General features: G+C 35.1%; 1 protein-coding gene across 2 annotated transcripts in view; it reads left to right on the forward strand.

Annotated features, from left to right (window-relative positions):
* The first annotated feature begins 2243 nt into the window (after nucleotides 1–2243).
* The window catches only part of LOC117339102 (muscle M-line assembly protein unc-89-like), a 57784-nt gene continuing 36753 nt past the window's right edge, over nucleotides 2244–23274 (forward strand). Inside the window, exon 1 of one of the 2 annotated variants that reach the window (XM_033900482.1) lies at nucleotides 2244–3921. In XM_033900482.1, coding sequence (XP_033756373.1) covers nucleotides 3230–3921 — 692 coding nt within the window. In that variant the 5' untranslated portion in view covers nucleotides 2244–3229. The remainder of the gene's footprint in view (nucleotides 3922–23274) is intronic. The other variant, XM_033900483.1, reaches the window with a different exon arrangement.

Consider the following 23274-nt stretch of genomic DNA (forward strand, 5'->3'; position numbering starts at 1 on the left):
TTCCTGTTGTTTTTTAATTCTGTTTCCTTTTTGCTTTCAATAGAGACGATGTCAGTCTTCGATTAATAGACTTTTGACCGTCAATATGCATGTTGTATTGCTGACGGTGATCAATGTGGAGTAATTTTCACTCTTCTTCTTCTTCTTTTTCTTCTTCTTCTTCTTCTTCTTCTTCTTCTTCTTCTTCTTCTTCTTCTTCTTCTTCTTCTTCTTCTTCAAGAATGTCAATGATGGTATTTTGCTGGAGCTCATTAAGGCTACAATGTGTTAGCTGATTGATATACTGTAACACAACGTCTGCCGTTTTTTTTTCTTCTGTAGGACTAATATATATTTATGCATATGTAGATTTATCTTATTTCAATACTTTTTGTCACTAGGTAATCCCTAATGACCGCGAAATGTTTGGGAATTCAAAGTTGAATTATAAATTGATTGAACTGATGTATTTACGCTTGGCGACATTATGTGTGCATGGTCAGGAACGTCGATGTTTCAATATATACATGTACAGTGTACGTTTTCTATCCATACGACGTTATTTGATAGTTGAAAACTTACCATGAAAAGCCACACGCTCGAACCTCAGAAACCGTCGTATTATAGCCCACAGGATAACCGTTAGAAAAACAAAACAGCTGCCAATAATTCAATGGTTTATTCAACTTGAAGCCTTATGGTTCATAAGTGTGTACATAGAAATATCAATTTCAACAACAGTTATACAATATGTAAGATACATATGTAGGAGATGGACAAAACAATACGCGTAACTGGTGATACCAAGTACAAAATAACCACATACAATTATACAGATTACAAAATAACCACATACAATTATACAGATTACAAAATAACCGCATACAATTATACAGATTACAAAATAACCACATACAATTATACAGATTACAAAATAACCGCATACAATTATACAGATTACAAAATAACCACATACAATTATACAGATTACAAAATAACCGCATACAATTATACAGATTACAAAATAACCACACACAATTATACAGATTACAAAATAACCACATACAATTATACAGATTACAAAATAACCGCACAATTATACAGATTACAAAATAACTACATACAATTATACAGATTACAAAATAACCGCATACAATTATACAGATTACAAAATAACCATACACAATTATACCGATTTAGTTAATCTCCCGACAGATATGCATGCGTTTAGTTTAAACTGTTTAATTTAAGAAATTACATTTAACAATATATATACTGTACAACATATAAATGATACAAAAAGGAATCAGAAACAAGTGTCAAGACACTTATATAAATCTGACATCTATATACATGTATGTAGGTTGACGTTACATAACGACATAGACATGATTAAACACAACGTCGTATCATAATGACAATACAGTCTAATGTGAAAACACCATTTGTAATTTGATCAAATAATTAAATATATTATAGATAATAAAAAAGGAGAACAAAGTGAAAGTGGGATTTGCTGCTGTCATCTGTTGTAGATATATGCATACGTTTCTATTTACACTTATCAAAGTACAAATAGGTTTGATATCTTCATAAACGGAAATTTACTAAATAAAAAAGCTATCAATATCAATGTGCTGTTAATATCCTGAAATAATTGTACACGTACTGGTTTCGGTATACCTAAATAGTGCAGACTCGATGTATATTTAATTATACCTTTTACCGTTTTTAGGTATCCAAATTTTAATCGAGATTATTTGTACTACACCTCGCTGAACAAATGCTACTTATCGATGGTACATGTAGGTCGTCAGTAATAAGGCGATTAAATAAATTCCTTCTGAACAGGTCGGTTACAACTACTCTAACAAACTTAATCTCGTATAAAATGGGCCACTTCAAAATACATGCTAATATATTAAAATATTCACTCACATTTAAAACAATACAAAAAGTGTGGATTGCGGATGCGTTTGCATCAATATGATTTTAAAAGTAGATTGTTTTACCAAAATTAACATAACTTACAAAGCAAGGATTAAGGTCTGTATATATGCTATGGCACTCGGTCAGTAAGGTGCCATGCTGACTTGTACCAACTTGCTCCGAACAAATAGCGTTATAGAAAAGAAAAAAGATCTTAACGACCCGTGAATACAGTTGTATGTAGTGACAAATCCCAACTTACATTAAATACACTGTGTATCTATATGGGGATAAGTCCTTCCCAATAATAAGGTCGCTTTATTGATAAAACCTTGACGCACCGTGGAGCGTTATTCGAGCCCTTCCGTTCACACATTTACGTTGGATATAAGCGGACGAGGAGTTTCCTCTATACTGTTTTGTTTTTGGATCAAACATTGACTTTAAATGTCCCATTTGTAAAGGATGGTGGCCTGTCAAACGGCTGGACATTTTGATTAATAGAAATGCCCTGTTGGGACTAAATAAACCAACCTCAACTGCCACGGTGGAATAAATGTGGATATTTATGATGTCCATTGGCTCGAGTTAAATATAACAGTTTCGATTTGTAACTTCAAAGGATTATCATCAGCCTTGCCTGATGGAAACAGTTAATCGCGAGATTCCTTAGTGTACATGTAGGTGTCTGTGGGTTGAAATCAGAGGATTATAAACCAGCTTGACCGATCCGTGTATGAAAGTTGTAAATTAACTTATGTGTGGCCGAAATTGAAAGAAAAAAAGTTATTTAAATTACTTGGTCATTTCATGCGTGTCTGAAATAGATAAAAAGAGAGTTTTAAAAACCATTCGACCATTTTATGATGGGTATAAATGAGTGACCAATGGAAGACCTCATACTATGACGGATATAACACTAACAGCTCGCGAATACCTTTCTCAATATATCCTACAGCTCGTGAGTGTATTCCTGTGTAATGTGTTAGTTTTAGTTCATGACGAAATATCTTTCTGATAATGACATATAATGTGATGTTATGTGATCACGGGGATAACTGAATCTAATATAAATATATCATTTAAATTGGTTTGAAAAAAAATGGATATTTAATGGATTTTCCTAATTTAGGTACAGTATTAAGAATGGAGTACTCTGAATCGCTAGAAATCGGCGCAGGTGTCAAAGAATGTCTACCCAGGACTACTTATTAATGATCTTAAAACCGACTGTCGTGTAAATGTGTAATTCTACAGTTTGGTTTTGTACCTCCACATGAATCAAACCCTCAAGGAAGTCACATGACCAACTTCTGACAAAATGGCGAAAGGTGGTGGAGATAAAACATATTTTGTTGGTACGATAAAAAAGACAAATGAGCCAAGTCGAAGTTTGGCACGTGATAAAAGCAGCGTATCTATCACTTACGCCACTGAGCAGACGCTTAAAGATGCTGAAAGGGAAGAAGAGACATCTCCTTCCGGCGGAAGTAAGAAGGTACGTTTTGTGGAAGGACAAGATAATAAGGAACAATCTCCTGGTCTCGTATCAACGTCACAAACCGGAAGTACGTCATTAGTGAAAGGTTCTAACTCTAGAGCTAGTTCGAGAAATACAGTGAATGAAAAGTCTGGAAGGACTGATTCAAGAGTCAGTAAATCATCCTCTAAATCTTTTGGAACTCAGTCTCGTGCTAGTATAACATCGAATCGGATAGGTTCCAATGGAACCACTAACGCCTCTGTAAGTGTTCCGCAAAGTGCCAGAAGCCAGCAAACTGAAACCGGAAGTCAGTTTAAGTTTTATGCCAATTCGGACGTTACTCCAGATACACACTCCTTAATTTCACCAGCTGGTAAGAGAACCGGGGCGAGTTTACCGTCAGCAACCCCTAGTAGTAAAAGAAGTGATGACTTCCGGTTCCATGCCGGATATGACGATGATTTCGAAGAAGAGGATGCAAACTCCAAACAACCACAGAATGGAAAATTTGGGGCAACTCCGACTAAAGAGTAAGTCATTGTGATTAAAGCGATGATTGTATTACAGGTATAATTTGGTTATTTTGGTAGGTGATAAGAGGAACCACATGACTTGACAAATCGAAATTTTTTACCACAATTTTCATTACGCCATTCCGTTCGCTAATCGCTCTATGATCAATGAACGAGGCACCGCTATGGCGGAACTCCTGTCCATTGGAAAAACGGCACTCTGTAAACATTTCATGATAGTGATCTATGTTTTAAAATGTAATTACCTTTATATATAATTCAATAAGAATACCGTAGTCATTTTGCATGTCTTTCAATTCTAACCAGCTTCACAAAAATACTTCGTATCAAGTACATAGCGATACGAAGGATAACCCTTTCGTTAACGAGTCGTTCATAAATCAAATTAATGCCTGGTTTTCAACTTTAAAATGTGAATGTTTAATATCAGGAAGCACAGTTAAAGTGTCCATGTACGTCTGATAGGATGATTGATTAATGTACAAATTAAACGGGTGCCGAAAAGCATTAACAACCGGAATGACTCCTTCATAACACATGCGTCAATGTTCATAACACATATATAAATGTTCATAACACATGAATCAATGTTCATAACACATAAATCAATGTTCATAACACATAAATAAATGTTCATAACACATGAATCAATGTTCATAACACATAAATAAATGTTCATAACACATGAATCAATGTTCATAACACACAAATCAATGTTCATAACACATGAATCAATGTTCATAACACATGAATCAATGTTTATGGGAACGGCCATATAACCTACACAACTTACTGAACTTAGAAATTATTTTAAAGCTAACCAATCATCATACAAATGTAATTTAGAAGTCGACCTATAGATAACATGACCCCGATGTTCAAAGTATAATCAGCATACGCATGGTTAAAGTTTCATTTTGAGAAGTATGTACATGTAACTGACATTTTACCAATCTTGTTTGTTAAAATTATTTTGAATTTCAAATCCGTGTCTAATTTTCATTCAGCTTAGATTTAGCTTCTTTCTCGTTTTATTAAGTTTTCGTAAAACTAGATTTCAGACTAGACAAAAGAACTGAGCGTTGACTACCGTTGTACCGAGATGTATTTACTTGTATACAAAGTTACGGTTTACCCAGTGACAAATTTATAGTACCCTAATGTATAGACGTTGTTACCTTGTCAGGACGTTTAAGTGTTGAAAGGCTATATAAAATAGATTAAAACCATAAACCGTTCAGAACAAATCAAACAGTCCTTTCATCCGTGCTGAAAAAATACGGACTCAAGTTTCCGTTCCGTGCACGTTTTTCAAATAGAAAGATGTTTGTATAAACAATGTATATGTACATTCCATTAATTACATATGTATCATAATGAACCTGGTCTTCTGTATAATTAGGCCCTTTAGGTTTGTTAGATTGGTTACAGGTTTACCGCCCCTATACATAACTTCACATATTTCTTCTTCGGATTTTCCTTATTGTTGATAAATTTTATACAAAATATAAATATTTTCAAAATTTTAATAATCCTTTTCAACGAAGACACAACCCTTCGAAACAAACATCACTAACTCAAATATTTCAGTTCGAAATAAAGAGGTTTGATTATTAAACAGGACCTATCTACACATAAACATATGATCAAAGTATCCTCTGACCCCAATACCAGATATTAGACATTTTCACGGACAGGTTTGTGGTTAGAAATAATCCTGTCCTTCAAAATGTTTAACATCCCGTGTTAAGGTTAATTCTATCTTGTTGATATTGCACGATTCATACCGATATAGACAGGTTTCTTGGCTCTATAAATGTGTTTTGGTGAAACTAACTAAAAATGTATTTAATTTAAACTGTGTTTAATTTGTCAATTTTCATCTGACATTATATATACAACATATAAATGATACAAAAGGGAATCAGAAACAAGTGTCAAGACATTTATATAAATCCGACACCTCTATAATATAGGTTGACGTTACGTACAAATGTAACAGCATAGATATGATAAAACACAACATCGTGTAAACATGACAATAGAGTCTAATGTGAAAACATCAGTTGGAGTGTGTATTTAATAAAAAGGAAAAAAAAAAAATTTACATGTACGGTTGAACGTACATATATATATGTCTGTAGCATAGACCAATATCTTTTTCCTATTACTGATTTTTTTTTTTTTTTTTTTTTTTCTATATTCATTGTCATAATGGTGCATAGTTAATACAGGTTCAACGTTTTCAAAAACGGCAGCCCGCGGGTAATAAAATATACATGTATATACAATGTATACAAAAAAGTTCAACCTTCATTCATTTTTTAAATGTCGAAATGACCCGTCATTACTGAAAAATGTCTTTTCAAACCAGTACAGGCGCAAAAAAAATCACTAAATCATCGCGGATAATTAGCATCATTAAAAGACAGTCAAGGTCCCAAGGCGACAAGAAAATATTGACAACTTGACTGCATTATCGATCAGACCCGGAAGGTATTTGGTATAATTTTCAAAACGAATGACCGACTTTATGTCAAATTTTCTTACGTGTTAAGAGGGCTATGGTTTATATTTTCGTTATGTCGAGTTTCTGTAGTTACCAAAATAACATATTTACTTTACTAATCTATTACAAATTTTATTTATTCATTCTGTCATTTGTTTGTTTGTTTATTTGTGTGTGTTTACATTTTTTCTTTGTATTTGAGACGTACCTTATTGTCCACCATAATCTGTTCATTTAAAAGTTTGAAAACTTCACAGGAACCTGGTAACTTACACTATAAAGGGGTCTTATTTTTATCGAATGTCGTTCAAACAAACTTCCAAACCGTATAGAATGGTACCAATTCGCATGCCCATGTGTCAACCTTTTTGGTAGTGTGCAATTTATAGGATTTCGTTACAAATTTAGTGGAAGGAAAACTACAATCTTGAACAGATTTTGTCAACCAACTTTGGTTTGTTTTTGGTTTGTTTTTGTTTAACGTCCTATTAACAGCCAGGGTCATTTAAGGACGTGCCAGGTTTTGGAGGTGGAGGAAAGCCGGAGTACCTGGAGAAAAACCACCGGCCTACGGTCAGTACCTGGCAACTGCCCCACCTAGGTTTCGTACTCGCAACCCAGAGGTGGAGGGCTAGTGTTAAAGTGTCGGGACACCTTAACCACTCGGCCACCGCGGCCCCCTTGTCAACCAACCCTCGAAACCATGTTTTCAACACTTTTCAATGGACCTTTGCAGTAACTAAGCAGAACAATTGGTTTAAAACAGAGTAGTTATTACGATGAAAATGTTTCCATCCGCTTGTTTCAATTGGCGGTAAATATAAGAAGAACAGCACCAGTCTGATGTGTTTATCAAATTAAATACACTGTATTGGTCACACAAGTTAATTGAAAATAAATACAACATTGGACCTGAATTATATACACAGTTTATAAATCTAATTCTAATTATAGGTCAGGCTTCTTATCTGACCGTGTAAATCCGTCAAGTATTGTCCGGATTTGACTTTCAATATTAAGTCCTGGTGTTTTCTACATGTTTAGTCCATAACAATACTGTGTACATGTGTGAACGTTAGTGGGTTCAAACTTATGTAATTTAATCACGACATCTTAACTCAATAACCTGTTTATCAAATCTGGTTCTTTATCAATTTAATTAAAAGTATTTAAAGTAACATATTTCAATTACTGGTAAAATACTTCATTTAGAGTTAGCGCATACCATCAAATATTATAACCAAAGTCAATTTATCATGTGGCCTTGTTCTGTCTCCAAGTCTACAGTGCTGTATATTGAGATCTTTCAAGATGTTTTAAACCAATAATATAGTTTTAACTTTCTAATTGAAATTCATGTTTACTGTAAAATCTGCAACAACTTTACTGTAAATAAGTTAAGTAAATATATTTATTATTTTCAAAATATAACATATCTGCAACAACTTACATTTCTCAATAAACTATTCAGTTAACGTTTCTATACGATATTGAAATTCCCTTGAGAGACTTGAACGCTGTTAACACAATATTTACAGCTACCTACTGGTTACTGTTTATACAATATACCATGAGAATGGTGACCAGAAATGTGGATTGTGTCAATATTTAGGAATTGAGAATGAACCGATATTGTTGTAACTAATATGTTGTCGACCAAATAGTATATACACATTATATTTAGGCTAAGTACTAATAGCGACCCAGAGAAGATTGCCGATACACGGTGAGCCCATGCTATGTGTTTTAAAATACACGGCTTATTTCTCAGCCTGTTTCAATGTTTTCGAATAGACTTTAGTGTGATTTCCATGGAATACAACAGCGTTTGGTTATTATATAAATGTCGTATGTCATCCAACACTTACGGTTATGACATGTCCATACAATTTTCTACTATTAAGTTCTCATTTGACGCTTTTGGTGACAGTATGTACAAGCTAATGTAATACAATATTATAGTTTGTAGTGGTGTATTAATGCTCAGGTTTTTTCCATATATTTTGGTTGTCAATAAGTATCATATAAAAACAGAACAACAACATGCAAATTCCAATAATTATCGAGTCAATGATTTACAAAATGGAGTATTATATTACATCCATGAATAAACATATGCATGTGCATTCAAAATGAAGATTGAATAATGATTTGGATTTTAGCCCCTAGCGATTACGTGTATTTTTATTATCTTGTTCATGTGGGAAAAGAGATTTTAAAAAAAGGTTACCATCATCTAGCTTGGTAGCAAAGCAGATAAAATCAAATGAATAAATCATTGCACTTATTTTTTTTTTTAGAATACGAAGTACTAAAACCTTCAGTGCTATAGTTTACCCAGTTGTGAGAATATGTACCTCTTCTATGCGTAGGCTACCGGTACATCTACCCCTGTTTGCCTCTCATGTCCGTGTCGTTTTTCAAATTATAATTAACAACCACTCACCTATAATACACGAGCTCATACTTCAATATACATGTATATCAATCAAACCTTGATATTACTGGAGACTACCTGTAAAGATTCATAAACTCACTTAATATGTCTTTATGTCTTTACAACTACGCAAGGTTTAGGTAAAAAAAAGACCTGATAACCTGCCGATACGCATCAATGTATGTGTAGTTCTTGAATAACAAAGGCGTTTGCGAGGCGTTTACATGTAATTGAAAAGAAGTCAATTTAAAGATTCCCAATGCTGACACGTTCACAGACTGTACAATAAAACGTTATCGTTTTCCCCCGAACGATTAACAAACCATTTTGACACTTAGGCAGGTCAAAACAGGATAAGAAACCCGTCTGTTTGAACAGATATCTAGGGAAATGATCCGAGAACGAGATCGTCTTTAGGGCACAATAAGGTGTGTCTGGGCGTGGTGTAGTATTCTAGGTGTACATGTATAGATGTGTATAGAAATGTCTAGGGATTTGATAAAGGAGCAAAGGCTGATAATTAGGTGTCTATGGGTCTTAAAGTGGTACAAGGGGCAGTAAAATGAGATAAAGTGTCTATGGGTTTAAGAAAAAATTGGGGATGAATATTCTTTATCTACAGAATTGTTTAAAAAATTGGGGATGAGATAAAGTGTCTATAGATTTTAGAAAGGGGTTGGAGATGAGATAAAGTTGTTTAGGGATTTGAAAAGGGGTTTTAAATGAAATGAATTATTTAAAGATTTGATAAAGGATTAAGGATGAAATAAAGTGTACGCCTTGGTGTGTGTTATTCTGAAGATTTTTACAATTTCGGTTTCTGCATAAAATGGAAGAAACAATTCACAACATCGTCTTAGAAAGCAGAAGAATGTGTTACAATTATACAATTCCCAATAACGAAATGTGTATGTTTAGGGTTGTGTCGCGTTTTTGTGTCAAGCAATACGAAATATATACATAGTTGTGCTCACTGCTAGTCTCAGCATGCAAAAAAATAAATATACGTTACTTCCCTGCAGATACCGGACTCTATTTTTACAGCTGAGTTGTAAGGCAATGCCGTAATGGACAAACCATGTACCTATCCAACCACACGACTTGACGTTCGCGTGTTATGCGTGAAAAAAAAATGACCATTAAATTGATTATCAGCAGTTCGTCATCCAACCAACACTAAATCGTGATTTCACAGTTACAAAAATGGATATAAAATCAGCATGTGGTAACTCATTCACTTAATCCAAGACCCAATCTAAAACTCGGTTAAAGGGAAATCTTATTAAGCTACAATATCCACTGACGGACTGAATTAGGGTCTACTCCGAAAAATGGATATTTGTTTTTTTCATCCATTGCACAGTGGATCTCGCGCTGTACATGATGGCCGAAATCAGCCACAGTTGCAGGAGAAGTTTCCGTAAAACTGTTATCCCGGCTTGCTTTAGGAATTCAAACTGCGGGCAATGCTGTAAAGCATTTAATGGCAGAGGGTATTTATTTTCGCGAATTTTTCACTCGCGAGAATTAGAATAAACGAAACATATAGTTTGCAAGGGAAATCCCGCATAGCGTGCGTACTATAAAGACAGTATCTCGTTATAAACCTTATAAATTTGTACTTATTTAAAGTAGATTATATTCGCGACGAAATTAAATTCAATACAATATCTAAATATTAATTGATTTGCAGTATAATATCCTTTAGAGAATAATTTACCGATCTCAGTATACATATGTATGTTTTATTTTCTTGAATAGCTATAGGGGATGGACTTTTCATTGAACAGTCCAAAGGCTTACGCACGGTAGCCAAAACGGAAATGTCAAGGTTTATTCAATTACTTTTAACAAGCTGGTGCCTCATTAAACATCTTTACGTAGTGTGTAAGACTCCCTCGGATTCCGGTCGGTAAATGTTCTGTTGCTTCCGATAAAACTCAATAATGCAAACAGTTCAAGGGGCGTCGAAATAAAGCATTGATTATTGAATTCTTATATAAAGTACATTATATTTATACACTTGTTGCAAAAACTTTGACAATTGTCGTCATGATAGAGAGCATAAAAGGTAGTAAACCAAATATATTACTGAATCGATCGATTTCACAGTGACATCACGCTCTGGTGACTTTATATTATGCTTATGTACATGTATATACCAAGATAGGTAGAAGGTATACCTGTGGTCTTATTTATTTAGTTAGATTTAAACATATCGTAACACACTAGGTTAGATTTGAGGTAAAGACTATCAAAAGCATTGCCATGTGTTAAACAGTTTGTGTTTGGACTATATTGATACCAGCAGCGCGCCTGAATCGTCTAGATACATGTAAAGTGTCTGCAATTCTTGAATAGAACATTCGGAACTAAAATTCTGGGTTAAATTTCATCTTTAATTTGTGGAATTTATAAATTGAGTTGATGTTTGGGTGTGATATTTTTAAAAGTTAAAGTCCGCGGTTTGTTTACTTTAATGAACCAATTAGAACTTCTATTGTGATTGGTTAAAGCCGAGTATGGAACAGTAATTAAAGCCTTTCAGTGTGGTTTGTCGCTCAATGATTTTATAGACATTTACTAATGGAAGAGATAGATCCGTGTGTTAAAGGTACAGGCGTACATGCTGAATTATGAAATGATTGACTCATTGATAATACATATGGCCAATTTGGATTAAAACCTTTCTGACACTCTCCGTTTTACCAATGTATGTGGAAATGTTCCCAATAATTACGGTTGTGGAATGTGTTTTTAATGTTGTGGATATGGATTAGTTTCAAGCGAACAGATGTGTGATGGTTTGTTTATCAAAAATGGATTAATTCTTTGAGTGATATACCATGGCGACGGACACCTTAACTTTACCTTCGATACGAAAGGTTCAGTTTCTCGTGTCTTCAGATGAGCTGGCTTCCGACGGGTAGGTGTTTGTTTGTGTTTATGTTTGCTTTTTTGGATAAAATTGCAAAGTAAAACATAAATAATATATACATGTAATACATACGCGACAACAGATTTTTCGTTAAGTGTATATTAATATGATTACAAGTGGATTGATACATTTATACACCTGTCCATTTTGATAATTTTTCAAAATATTAACAATGTCTCTAAATTTTGTTCTAAAGTTGTCGACTTTGAGAGAAAAGTCACAATTGAAGTGAACAACATAGCTGAACATTGACTATTTGTCGAATTCATTGATAAGTTGGAAACAGCTTGGCCAAAGAAGGGGGTGGGGCACATATAGTGAGGGGGTGGGGGAGGAGCGGAGTGGGGGGCATATTAAGTGAGGATGGGGGGGGGGGCACTTTTAGTGAGGGTAGGGGGAGCACATTTAGTGAGGGTAGGGTGGAAGGGTAGGAAGGGGAGAACATTTAGTGAGGGGATGGGGAAGGGTAGGAAGGGGAGCACATTTAGTGAGGGGGTGGGTTGAGGGAGAGGAGCACATTAAGTGAGGGTATGGGAGGAGAGTACATTTATTAAGGGGACGGGGAAGGGTAAGAAGGGGAGCACATTTAGTGAGAGGGTGAGGAGGGGTAGCAAAGGGAGCACATTTAGTGAGAGGGTGAGGAGGGGTAGCAAAGGGAGCACATTTAGTGAGAGGGTGAGGAGGGGTAGCAAAGGGGGCACATTTAGTGAGAGGGTGAGGAGGGGTAGCAAAGGGGGCACATTTAGTGAGAGGGTGATGAGGGGTAGCAAAGGGGGCACATTTAGTGAGAGGGTGATGAAGGAGAGCATATTCAGTGATGGATGGGAAAGGAGAGCATATTCAGTGAGGGGTGGAGGAGGGGGGGGGGGGGCAGCATATTTAGTGAGGGGGGTGAAGGAGAGATGGGATGGAGAGCACATTTAGTGAGAGGGTAAGAAGGGGATGGGTAGAGAGCCCATTTTATGAGGGTGTGGGGGAGGAGAGCATATTTAGTCAGGGGTTGGGGGAGGGGTAGGGAGGGGGAGCACATTCAGTGAGGGGGTGAATGAGAGATGGGATGAAAAGCACATTTAGTGCGGGGGAGGGGGAACGGGACACATTTAGTGAGGGAGTGGGGATGGAGGGGCAGATTAGGTTATTTGGATGTGTACATGTATTTCCGACTGGCGAGGACTTAACTACACATGAAATTTACATTTACATCCGCCGGCTTTTCCAGTTGCATATATAATGTTGATTTGCTACAAATCTTTGTTAAAAAATTTGAGCGCCAATGCCTATTTAACTATTTGAAAATCATTTATGGTTTAGGAAATGTCAACCCTTATATTTAAAATTACCAATAAAATTTAAAATACTCATAGGACGGAATGATACAGATAACTTTACATTGAAATATCACGTGCATGCTTTATATGATATACAAAATGCTAATTTACGTGTGGGTACCTACATGTGTATCCACATGTCAGTGTCATGACCAGTGCTGGTTACACAACCTTTGTGTTCTTCTGTAATCTTTTCGTATATCATATTTAATTCATTAAGAATGCATTGTTTGATATATTTGTTTCATATATTGTTTTGACCCACCATGTTATCAGACAATGGTAAACAGAGTAGACAGCCGATGATGTCAGGTCATTTATGTCACGGCATGTGTTCGTACATAGAAACACGGTTACGTCGAACATAGAAACACGGTTAAGTCGAACCACTGGATAAGTCGAATACATTGTATTTGACTTGGTTCCGTCGACTTCAACTTATCCGTGTTTTACTGAAGTCTATTTGAAAGCTCACACCTTCATTCTTTGCACTACGAAGCGAATCTCTGAGTGAAAAATGCTTTTTGTGACCGTGTGATACCTCTTCATATATACACTAAAGGTTACTTCTTAATGTTCTGCTTGTTATAGAAACATTAGTCTAGTGACTAATTATATTTAACAGCTATGGAAAAACGAAATACGAATTAATTGGTAAGCAGGGGACGTATTCCAAAGTATGCGTTTTAGGGGGAAGATGTTTCAAAGGATTTGCAGGTCGAATATATAAGGTTGTATATACCTTCGAGCATTTTGTTTTTGAAAATGCTGCATTAATATTTAAATGTATTCCAGTACGTCTGTCAACACTGAAAAATGGTAAATGAATTAACGATAAAAAAAAAGCCTTAGGGCTTCATACTTTAATTGTATATTGATAATGTCTTACCAAAATATATATAGTTATACTTACAGCAAGTCAGAGAAATTACACTAGACTGTTATAAAGACTCTACACAATATCTAATATCTGAAGTAGACATAGTTTAGAATACTTTAATAGACTCAACGACGACTTATAAAACCGCGCCTAGCAATGCTCCATAGACGGTAATATGTAATTACGAGTACTTAAAATTCTATCAATATTGATCAAGATCATATTACAAATAAAAGCTGTACTATTAGTAGAGATAGAAAAATCGGAATGATGATAATGTATTACGTACTCATGTTTTCACGGGAATCGGGTCATAAAAAACCCCACATCGAAAAAAATAAGGAAAAAGGAAGACGACCCCCCCCCCCCCCCCCCCCCCCCCCCCCCCAACAACAACAACAACAAACAAACAAACAAAAAACAAAACGCGCAAACATTAAGAAACACACAATAAAAGAGCCAAAAAGCATTATAAAATAAAACACCGTATAAAAAATGTACAAGTCAAACATCAATATACCTGTTTGAATTATTTGAATACCAACAGTTCGCAGACAGACACATACACAGTTTATGGCATCAAAGTTTATTATAACACATTAATAAAAGTCTTACATAATTACATGTATAAATATATATTCATAGCTTATATTGGTAAACATTCAAATACTATACATATTTGAACTACTGTACTTATTAGTATGGTGGACAAACTTTGATATCTAATCTGGAGGTCTTTAATTATAAAGATTATATTTATGAATTATATTTACATACTTTGAACTAAGGTGTTTTTATTGTAAATAATGATGTAACATGTTTGTGTATTCAACACTACGCTTCGACAGCTTCCATCTAGTACGGCTAATAAGTTTGTCAACATTTGTGTCAGAAGTTTAATAACACATACGTACAAGTAGATAACAGTTTCCTCCCAAATACCGTATACATAATATAGATACAGTATTCAAGACAGGTTTTTAATGTTATGCAAACTTTTTGAAAATCAATGAGGTCTCAAAACTGATTATCTAACTTTCTACATCAGAAAACATGGGGCCCAACCTCTATAGAACACACGTTTAATTGAAATCTCGATATATACTAGCTTGTGTTAAAGGTCTCTTTTAGTCAGCATAGGCATATTAATTTTTCAAAATTCAATCAAGACTTTTCAGGAATTGTCGAGAGAATTCACAGGTGAACACTGAAATAAGGGAATTATTTGGAAACACTGTTTACGCGAATTTGAGATTTTGAAATCAGTGCAATAGATAGGAAAGTAAAAGGAAATATATTCAAGCCAGTATTAAGCTACCCATGCTTTAAATATCCGGACAGTTTGACATGTATATAACATGAACGGAGATAGGGGGCTAAACCTTCTTCTATACGTTATCATAATTAAGTAGTCACTTCAAATTTACATATGTATATTCAAGATTTTTTTAATACGCAAACTCATGTTCTCAAACTCAGACATCTTATGTTATTCACGTACATACAGGTACACGAACACACGTGATAACACAGGTTTTAGCACAGGGACTTCCATTTTCTTGTAAAGGTAATACATGCACAAGACCGTGTGCATATATTTCCAGTTGGAATGTGTACCAAGTCCCTGTGAGATTTGGTAATCATGTACTCCCATCTCATATTGAATGTATTTACTGTAAATCACTTATATGTCAAATCTGATTAAAAATCAGCTGTCACATGACTACGTCTACTATGCACTACGCCTGATGTTACATATGGCGTAGTGCATAGTAAACGTAGCCATGTAACAGCTGATTTATTGTTATATTTCGCGTGGGATTTATTTTCGCGAGGAGAGTCAATCGCGAATTTAAATCCACCGCGATTTTTTTTGTGGAATGGTACATTTGGATGGCGTTTTGGTTACTGATATAGGTAATTGCATCCTAGACTTATAGCTCACCATTCGCGAATTAAAAGTTATTTCTATATCAGCGTTCTCGAAATCATGTACTGTAAAAGTGGATGTTTTCGCGTGTTGAAATTTTCGCTTAGCCAGCTTCCAAAGTGTTCGCGGTGTGGATATTTTCGCGCCGTCAAGATATTTTTGCGCTAACATGTATCTTTTATATTATTATTTTTATGTGTTAATATATTCGCGTGTGGAAATTTTCGCGGAGATTTACCGATAGCGAAATAAGCGAAAATTTCCACACCGCGAATATTTCCACTTTTACAGTATTCGCGAATGATGTGAAGCGGTAAATTCGCGAAATAAAGTATTCGCAAATTCTTAGTAATCATCACACACTTTTTGGTGCGAAATCTTTCGTTTTGAAATGGATTAGGTATTTTGACTGCTTTTAGGGATAAGTCCGTCAGACGAGTTGCTACGAAGGCATGTCCCCTAATGTTCACGTCTATAATAAGCCTAGCTTTCCAAGATCAAGATGGGTTTTTTTTTTTTGATAATTTCATTGTTTACCAAGGTGATTGTATTCCAATATTTCTATGACATACAGATGGATTTAAAGACCATTTAATAATGTCGTTATTTCCTTTGAAGACCTTTTCAGATTGCCCGTCATATCCATATATGTGTAGTTGTGGATATGATATGTGTCATTGGTATATACAGTATACATATATTATTATATGTCATCATTATCAGCAACTGCTAGTTTTAATTGATATAAGTCATGCATTGTTACTACTGTCACCATAGAGACTGTACACTTAATCCAATCATTGTCGTGTCTGTATTGACTTTAACCACAAACCAGGAAGTTGTTAAACCACATAGAAAAGTACATCGTACAAGTACAAACGGTTATTATTTTTTTTTAAAGTCAAAGCTCTTGAAAAGCTCGTCTTGCCCGTCTTGAACATCATCGTGGTCACTATAGCAACACGCATGATACATATTTGTCATTTTGGTCCACAATGCTCAGTTGCATTTTAGATATGATATTGCATATGTACAGAGCCTGCTATATATATATAGGACCTTGGGTTACCGAGAACCAGAACTCTGGTCACGACCACAGTGTCCGAGTTTTTGACAGTTTTTTCCCCGCTACAAACCAAGAGTTATCCCTCTTGGCTCTCCTTGGCAATGTTGGAAGTTTGTCTATAGCGGAGTTTTATACCAACACGCGACATGCCATTTGTGATACACATTATTTTCAAGTATGAAGTATAATGTTTATGACTTAATACACTGAACTATCGGACGAACATTATAGGTATGTTGAAAGACTGTCCAAAGAAGATAAATTTAACGTCTGAAACAATAAAATACGCCTATTGCTTTAACGCGTTAAATCCTGTCACAGTGATATAGTACGTATGCACTTATTTAAGCATTGAACTGTTACCAAATGGTAGTATACAATCGATATGAATACAATTTGGGTGACAGATAAATAGAATGTCGCCCGGAGCCCCTGTGAGTGTGACGACATTGACAATTTGATCATTCTTAGATCAAAACGGCGCTTTAGTTATTTTGTGTTGACTACATTTTGTTTTAATTATAAAATATTACTCTCATAACTTGTGAAGTTGCGTTATTTTTCGTGTTGTGGATTATAAATGCTAGCATTCGAAATCTCTCCAAGCCGAAAGTAACTGGCGGCCATTGTTTTGACCAGCAACACCTGGGGCTGTATTCCTACTCTGACCGAATCACTTCAAATTGTAGTATACAGTCTCATGAACACAATTTGGTTTACTAACGACATACAGGCAAATGCAACACAGAATGTAAATATATGTCGATATCACACTCGGTATTAAAGCGAAACACGAATGCTTATCTCGTTAAATGCTAAAACATTGGTTCGAGCATATCTATGGGTTTTTTCTTCTTCGACAGAACAATATTTATGATGGAAAGCATAATAATATGATGGGATAACTTTAAGAAAGTCCTGACCCCTAGGACTCTGTACATATCTTTTCATTAAATGTTGCCTAGTCTAGTATCCTCCCAAGCTACACTTCGTGAGCGGAGCGCAGCCCTAGCGGAGAGTAGAGAACAAAGGGAGGGAACCAGTCTAACGGCCACCACTTTCAATCATTCGGTATAAAAACTATAGTCTCCATTTATTTATTGTTTTGGTAACTTCCGGTCTACCAGGGTAACCCGGATGTGTGTCGTATCCAGGATTAGATTTGTTTTCTAAAGACATACTGTCATACCGATAAAAAAAAATCCAAAAGCTCTTTTTAATCAATAAATATATTAAATATATACTAATAAGACTTGCTTCCATTAATGCTATTAAAGAAGATCAACAATTCAAACATTGTACGAACATAATATATAGATATTGGACCTGTTAAATGAGCAAATAAAAGATTATAGTAAAATGAATTATTTATTAAACTCCGTGTTTTTGTTACCGTTTACCTACACTATTGTTAGCTTACCTGTGGTAGATCGATGACTTAATCATTCCTATTCAAAGATCAGACAATATTGGTATTTAAAGGGGAAACACGATGTTTTGTTCTGATTAAACTTTATAACAATATGTGAAAGTACAATAGTGCTTAATTATTCTGTAAGAGAGACGGATAAGGTATACACGTTAACATACGTACAGAGCCTCGACTAGAGAGTTCTATACCTGGACTCCTAGCTCGGTAGACATCGTGTGACCGTACACCGTTATCTGGAAGGTTTTTTTCTCTCCATTTTTCACCATTTGTGTTCGGTTATGACATTTTTGAGGGATTTAGCTATGGAGAGTGTGATCTCATACAAGGGCTAGTTCTGATGGATATGTCGTCGAATTCTCTTCCTTCAATAGAAAAGAAAGGGTGAGTAAACAATGTACGTGTTATGTACAAAATGAAGAGATGCATAGAAAACATAACATTTTACTTGTTTTGTTGACATTTTCAACCATTTTAATCAAGTGCGATATCAGCATGATTTATATAAGTAATATTACAAATTTTTGATTTGTGAATCAATATTATTTTGTAATATAATTCCGAACATCCTTTTTGAAAGTGTATGTTTCTGTAACGATAACATGATAACAAGGCGATGTTTAATTATTTCATGCCTCGAAGTGTTATTTTTTTTGCAAAGATATCGTACGTTTTTAAGCAGACTTTAGATGAAGTTACACACAGGTTCTGGATACTGATAGATGTCTGTTGGCGGTTGACTTATTTTAGTTGTATCTTCAATTGCTATGGTTACTGAAAATGCACGTATGGAATGTGTCAATCGCCTGTGTTAACGCCGATATACAATATACATAATTTAGTTCTAACAAAGCAGAAGTCAGGCACTCTGTTATGTAGACTTGAAAGAAATTCATTCCATCGCTCAGAATCGAAAATGTTCATCTGATAGAGTTTAAGCTGTTAAATTTAGCACATCCGCGACGGGGTAATGTCAAATAACAGGGGGACACAAAATAAAAATGTACTTTTAGTTATCAGGTCAATTGAAGCATAAATCTAAATAGGTATTAGATATAACGACATCGTAAGTCTGAGTTAATATTCAAGATTTTGAGCTGCGAGTATTCTAAAGAACGCAAACATGTATTGGTATGCTAAATAGATGGGCCAATTTCTTGTTTAATTCAAATGAAAAAGAAGTCGTGCAACATCCGGTTTAGAAATCAATTATGACTAATTGTTTACCAATCTACTAATAAGCAAAACCGCTAGTTCCGGACCCGGACACGAACTATGTTTTAATGAGAGGTTAATTGGATGGTTTTACTTTGTCATTGTGCTTTACATTTCTTGTGATAGACAACATGTCCGGTCATGAAGTCACGTGGTACAATTACCGGGGGAGGGGGTATTTAATCGGTAAAAATGAGACGTCTATGTTACTGCCACTACTGTTAGTGTTCCAGCTTCCAGTTGGGATTTGAAAAGGGCAAGGCGTTTGGCCAAAAAAGGCATATTTTTGCGCGCTGTTTATTTTTGGGTCTTTGTTGAAGGTATAAGGTATTACATTTTCATATCTTTTACATGCATTTTTATGTAACCATGATGGACTGGTAATATTATATTAGAACCCATTTAGATTGATAACACGTTTTCTTGATCACCGATAAACGTGCTTGTTTTTTTTTCTCGTTTTACAGTTCCTGTGATATCGACTTGGTTTCCACATTTGCATGTATTTTTGTGATAATAGTTTGTCACGGTTGACATTACATATGTTAATGTTTTACGATTACTTTTTATCAATCTAACAAGACGTTAGCATGGTTACTATATTGACCACCTGTCAAAACATAATAAGATTGATGTCACTTATTGTCATTACACAATGTCCGATCAGCATTACTTAAGCCAAACGATAAGTCATTTACAAGCTGCGATAACGTAGCTCTGGACGACGGACGGACGATTTCTGACAGATGGTCGTCAGAGAGCAGTGTAGGCAGGGTATAGATATTCGTTCTAGTCATTTTCTAAAACACAAATTTGAACTTCATTATGATATGTCTCAAACTTGTGTTTCAAAACAGGGATACCACAAACATATCTCGTAACTATCCATCGATCACGTGTTTATAATTATGAAGGGGAATACAATAGTGTGTCAATATTATCAGATAAAAACAAAAACATAGCAGACCTCTACTACGTTTAGTACTGACATAATGAATTATTAGTAATGAACACCTGGAAATTCTACTCAAGACTGAGTTTTGATAAAATTACTACATCAAATGGTGAATTATCCGTATGACGGTGATAATTCTAATGGTTGGTATGACGGTGATAATTCTAATGGTTGGTATGACGATGATAATTCTAATGGTTGATACGACGGTGATAATTCTAATGGTTGGTATGACGGTGATAATTCTAATGGTTGGTATGACGGTGATAATTCTAATGGTTGGTATGACGGTGATAATTCTAATGGTTGGTATGACGGTGATAATTCTAATGATTGGTATGACGGTAATAATTCTAATGGTTGGTATAACGGTAATAATTCTAATGGTTGGTATGACGGTGATAATTATAATGGTTGGTATAACGGTGATAATTATAATGGTTGGTATGACGATCATAATTCTAATGGTTGGTATGACGGTGATAATTATAATGGTTGGTATGACGCTGGTAATTCTAATGGTTGGTATGACGGTGATAATTGTAATGGTTGGTATGACGGTGATAATTGTAATGGTTGGTATGACGGTGATAATTCTAATGGTTGGTATGACGGTGATAATTATAATGGTTGGTATGACGCTGGTAATTCTAATGGTTGGTATGACGGTGATAATTCTAATGGTTGGTATGACGGTGATAATTCTAATGGTTGATATGACGGTGATAATTCTAATGGTTGGTATGACGGTGATAATTCTAATGGTTGGTATGACGCTGATAATTGTAATGGTTGGTATGACACTGGTAATTCTAATGGTTGGTATGACGGTGATAATTCTAATGGTTGGTATGACGGTGATAATTATAATGGTTGGTATGACACTGGTAATTGTAATGGTTGGTATGACGGTGATAATTCTAATGGTTGGTATGACGCTGATAATTCTAATGGTTGGTATGACGCTGATAATTCTAATGGTTGGTATGACGCTGATAATTCTAATGGTTGGTATGACGGTGATAATTGTAATGATTAATATGACGGTGATAATTGTAATGGTTGGTATGATGCTGATATAATTCTAATGGTTGGTATGACGGTGATAATTCTAATGGTTGGTATGACGGTGATAATTCTAATGGTTGGTATGACGGTGATAATTCTAATGGTTGGTATGACGGTGATAATTGTAATGGTTGGTATGACGGTGATAATTCTAATGGTTGGTATGACACTTGTTATTATAATGGTTGGTATGACGGTGGTAATTCTAATGGTTGGTATTACGCTGACAATCTAATGGTTGGTATGACGGTGATAATTGTAATGGTTGGTATGACGGTGATAATTGTAATGGTTGGTATGACGGTGATAATTGTAATGGTTGGTATGACGGTGATAATTGTAATGGTTGGTATGACGGTGATAATTGTAATGGTTGGTATGACACTGTTAATTGTAATGATTGGTATGACGGTGATAATTCCAATGATTGGTATGACGGTGATAATTGTAATGGTTGGTATGACGGTGATAATTCTAATGGTTGGTATGACGGTGATAATTCCAATGGTTGGTATGACGGTGATAATTCTAATGGTTGGTATGACGGTGGTAATTGTAATGGTTGGTGTAACGGTAATAATTCTAATGATTGGTATGACGATGATAATTCTAATGGTTGGTATGACGGTGATACTTCTAATGGTTGGTATGACGGTGGTAATTCTAATGGTTGGTATGACGATGATAATTCTAATGGTTGGTATGACGCTGATAATTATAATGGTTGGTATGACGATGATAATTATAATGGTTGGTATGACGGTGATAATTATAATGGTTGGTATGACGGTGATAATTCTAATGGTTGGTATGACGGTGATAATTCTAATGGTTGGTATGACGGTGATAATTGTAATGGTTGGTATGACGGTGATAATTATAATGGTTGGTATGACGGTGATAATTCTAATGGTTAATATTGCGCTGATAATTCTAATGGTTGGTATGACACTGTTAATTCTAATGATTGGTATGACGGTGATAATTCTAATGGTTGGTATGACGGTGATAATTCTAATGGTTGGTATGACGGTGATAATTCTAATGGTTGGTATGACGGTGATAATTCTAATGGTTGGTATGACACTGGTAATTCTAATGGTTGGTATGACGATGCTAATTCTAATGGTTGGTATGACGCTGATAATTCTAATGGTTGACATGTCGCTAATACATTGTAATTGTAATGGTAGATATAACGGTAATGATTTTAATGGGTTATATTTGATGACCATGCTTATTTTAATCGAGTATGTGTGACAGGGATAGATCTTACACGTAGGTCACTGTGATAAACGTCCAAGTTTCCTTAACGATATTAAGCTAACCAATCTGTTGACGCCGAAGGTGATTACGTGTGGCACTTAAAATGATTACGTACTTATGAATGCCAGTACAGAATACTACACGTTGCGGAACAATTTGTCAATTGGGTGTTAAGACCCCCAGATCGGCCACAGGGAACAGACATCTGGTATTTATCCACATATAAATTATACACTGTGTGCTAGCGCGAAGCTTTCTAAATTCTTATTAAATTCTAAGAACTTATACAGTGCATATAGCTTATACTTTGACATTCATAATCAAAAAAG

The sequence above is a fragment of the Pecten maximus genome, chromosome 12 (assembly GCF_902652985.1).
Source record: "Pecten maximus chromosome 12, xPecMax1.1, whole genome shotgun sequence".
NCBI classification, from domain to species: Eukaryota; Metazoa; Mollusca; class Bivalvia; order Pectinida; family Pectinidae; genus Pecten; species Pecten maximus.